This window comes from Mus pahari, chromosome 3 (genome assembly GCF_900095145.1).
Source record: "Mus pahari chromosome 3, PAHARI_EIJ_v1.1, whole genome shotgun sequence".
Classification (NCBI taxonomy): Eukaryota; Metazoa; Chordata; class Mammalia; order Rodentia; family Muridae; genus Mus; species Mus pahari.
In genome coordinates this window covers 94,977,905-94,980,440 of record NC_034592.1, presented here as the reverse complement: position 1 = coordinate 94,980,440, position 2,536 = coordinate 94,977,905, and the positions used below count along the sequence as shown (strand labels likewise).

The window sequence follows — 2,536 nt, the reverse complement described above, 5'->3', positions numbered from 1 at the left end:
GATCTCCCTGTCTTAATCTTCTGGATTCAATCACCACTGTGTCTCAAGATCTCCATACCAAGATCCAGATCAGAAACTTCTATCTCCCAGTCTCCAAATTAGGTTCACTGGTGAGCCTTCCAATTCTGGATTGTAGTTCATTTCAAATATAGTCAAGTTGACAACCAGGAATAGCCACTACAAACATGTCAAAAAATTACCATCTTCTAGTTAAATTCTTGTTTGCTAAATAAAAGGAATGATGATGATCTTAAATTGAGCTGTTAAGCCCAGGTATAAATATAAAAAATTGCATATTTCTCATTGGCACCTTATTATGGTATTCTACGGGATAACTACTATTTTTTTATTTTTTGATTTATATCAAACATACTGCCTTTTAACTAATCTAGTAAGTACTATTATAGTAATAATACTAATAGAGTAAGCTAGTAAATTGTTATATTTTTTTCACAAGAGAATTAAGTATTTGTTCAGAAGGTGGAAGAATCACCTAACATTCAATGTTTAATAATTCTGTGCCATTTAATATATTATATTACATTAGTAATTGTTAACTTTTAGATAGTGTTTTAGAATTTCATTAAAAATCCCCCCCCTTTATTTTTCTATAGGACTGCTCTGCATTTTGCCTGTGCCTATGGCCAGGTGGAAGTAGTAAGTGTTCTATTGAGAAATAACTGTGATATTGATGCTGCTGACGTGAACTTCATCACACCTCTGATGAAGGTATATATACTTCTCCAAATCCAGCAAAAATAACATAGGCTTAATTAAAGTAATTGTAAAAGGAACTTACCCCATGAACATGTCACTATTTCATGAATCCTATGTGAAATTTATATTGAATTCTTTGAACAAGCCCTATGTTTTTTGGTATATTCCTAGGCTGTTCAAAACTGGACATATGAATGTGTGTGTATATTGTTGAAGCATGGTGCTGACCCAAATCATATGGACAAAAATGGCAATACTCCTCTCCACTATGCTGTGTCGGAAGATAACCAGACACTGGCTAAATGCTTGCTTAAGTACAGTGCAAACATGGAACAAAAGAACAAGGTATTGCTCACCCCACCGTAGTTTCCAAATAATCTGAAATATGTGTGTATGTTAACAGTAAGAGAGGTAGGATTAACTTTACATGTTAAAAGTTCAAGCATTCTTGAATGAAAATATTCTGTCATAGCTTTTGTTTAGCAACATGACTTCAAATAGGGATATTTTCAAAGAAGCATCAGAGTATAGAATGTTTCTGCATTGAATACTGAAATACTTGCTGTTTTGCATCAAGGTAAAATTTCTTAATTTTTTCTTTTTCACAAAAATTAGTTGCTAAACTGTGTGAGGTAACACAATCAGAGAACAAAACTTCCCTTGCTACATTAATGAAACTCTATTAAAAGTCAAATGAAACAAAATAATTTGTGACAAAGCTTATTGTTGCTGTCAAATAATATCAAATGATATATTTCTCTGTGTTAAGACTGAATCAAGGATGACAGAACCAGATCCTGATCAATATGTAGGCCCATCTCAAACTTAGGCTCCTAAAGGGATACAAGAAGAATTATTACCATTTTCAATGTATTATTTTAATACTTTTTTCTTTATTTTTATTAGATATTTTCATTTGCATTTCAAATGCTATCCCCAAAGACCCCATACCTTCCCCCTGCCCTGCTCCCCAACCCACAAACTCCCTCTTAGTTTTTTTATAAATTATTTTATTAGATATTTTCTTTATTTACATTTCAAATGCTAACCCAGAAGTCTCCTATACCCTCCCCCCACCCTGCTCCCTTACCCACTCACTCCCACTTCCTGGCAGTGGTGTTCCCCTGTATGGGGCATATAAAGTTTGCAAGACCAAGGGCCTCTCTTCCCAATGATGGCCTACTAGGCCATCTTCTGCTACATATGCAGCTAGAGACATGCGCTCTGGGGGTACTGATTAGTTCATGTTGTTGTTCCACCTATATGGCTGTAGACCCTTTCAGCTCCTTGGGTAATTTCTCTAGCTCCTCCATTGGGGACCCTGTGTTCCATCCTATAAATGACTGTGAACATCCACTTCTGTATTTGCCAGGCACTGGCCTAGCCTCACAGGGAACAGCTATATCAGGGTCCTTTCCGCAAAATCTTGCTGGCATATGCAATAGTGTCTGCGTTTGGTGGCTGATTATGGGATGGACCCCCGGGTGGGGTAGTCTCTGGATGGTCCATCCTTTGTCTTAGCTCCAAACTTTGTCTCTGCAACTCCTTCCATGGGTATTTTATTCCCCCTTTTAGGGAGGAATGAAGTATCCATGTGTTGGTCTTCCTTCTTCTTGATTTTCTAGTGTTTTGGAAATTGTATCTTGGATATTCTAGGTTTCTGGGCTAATATCCACTTACCAGTGGAGTGCATATCAAGTGACTTCTTTTGTGATTGGGTTACCTCACTCAGGATGATATCCTCTAGATACATCCATTTGCCTAAGAATTTNATAAATTAATTGTTTTTAATAGCTGAGTAGTACTCCATTGTATAAAT

The 2,536-nt window shown here is 36.3% G+C and overlaps 1 protein-coding gene across 1 annotated transcript in view; it reads left to right on the top strand.

Moving 5' to 3' along the window:
• The window catches only part of LOC110319600 (POTE ankyrin domain family member A-like), a 30,399-nt gene that overhangs the window by 1,107 nt on the left and 26,756 nt on the right, over nt 1–2,536 (top strand). The window contains exons 2-3 of the mRNA XM_021195098.1: nt 615–729; nt 889–1,062. Of these exons, the coding sequence (XP_021050757.1) occupies nt 615–729; nt 889–1,062 (289 nt within the window). The remainder of the gene's footprint in view (nt 1–614; nt 730–888; nt 1,063–2,536) is intronic.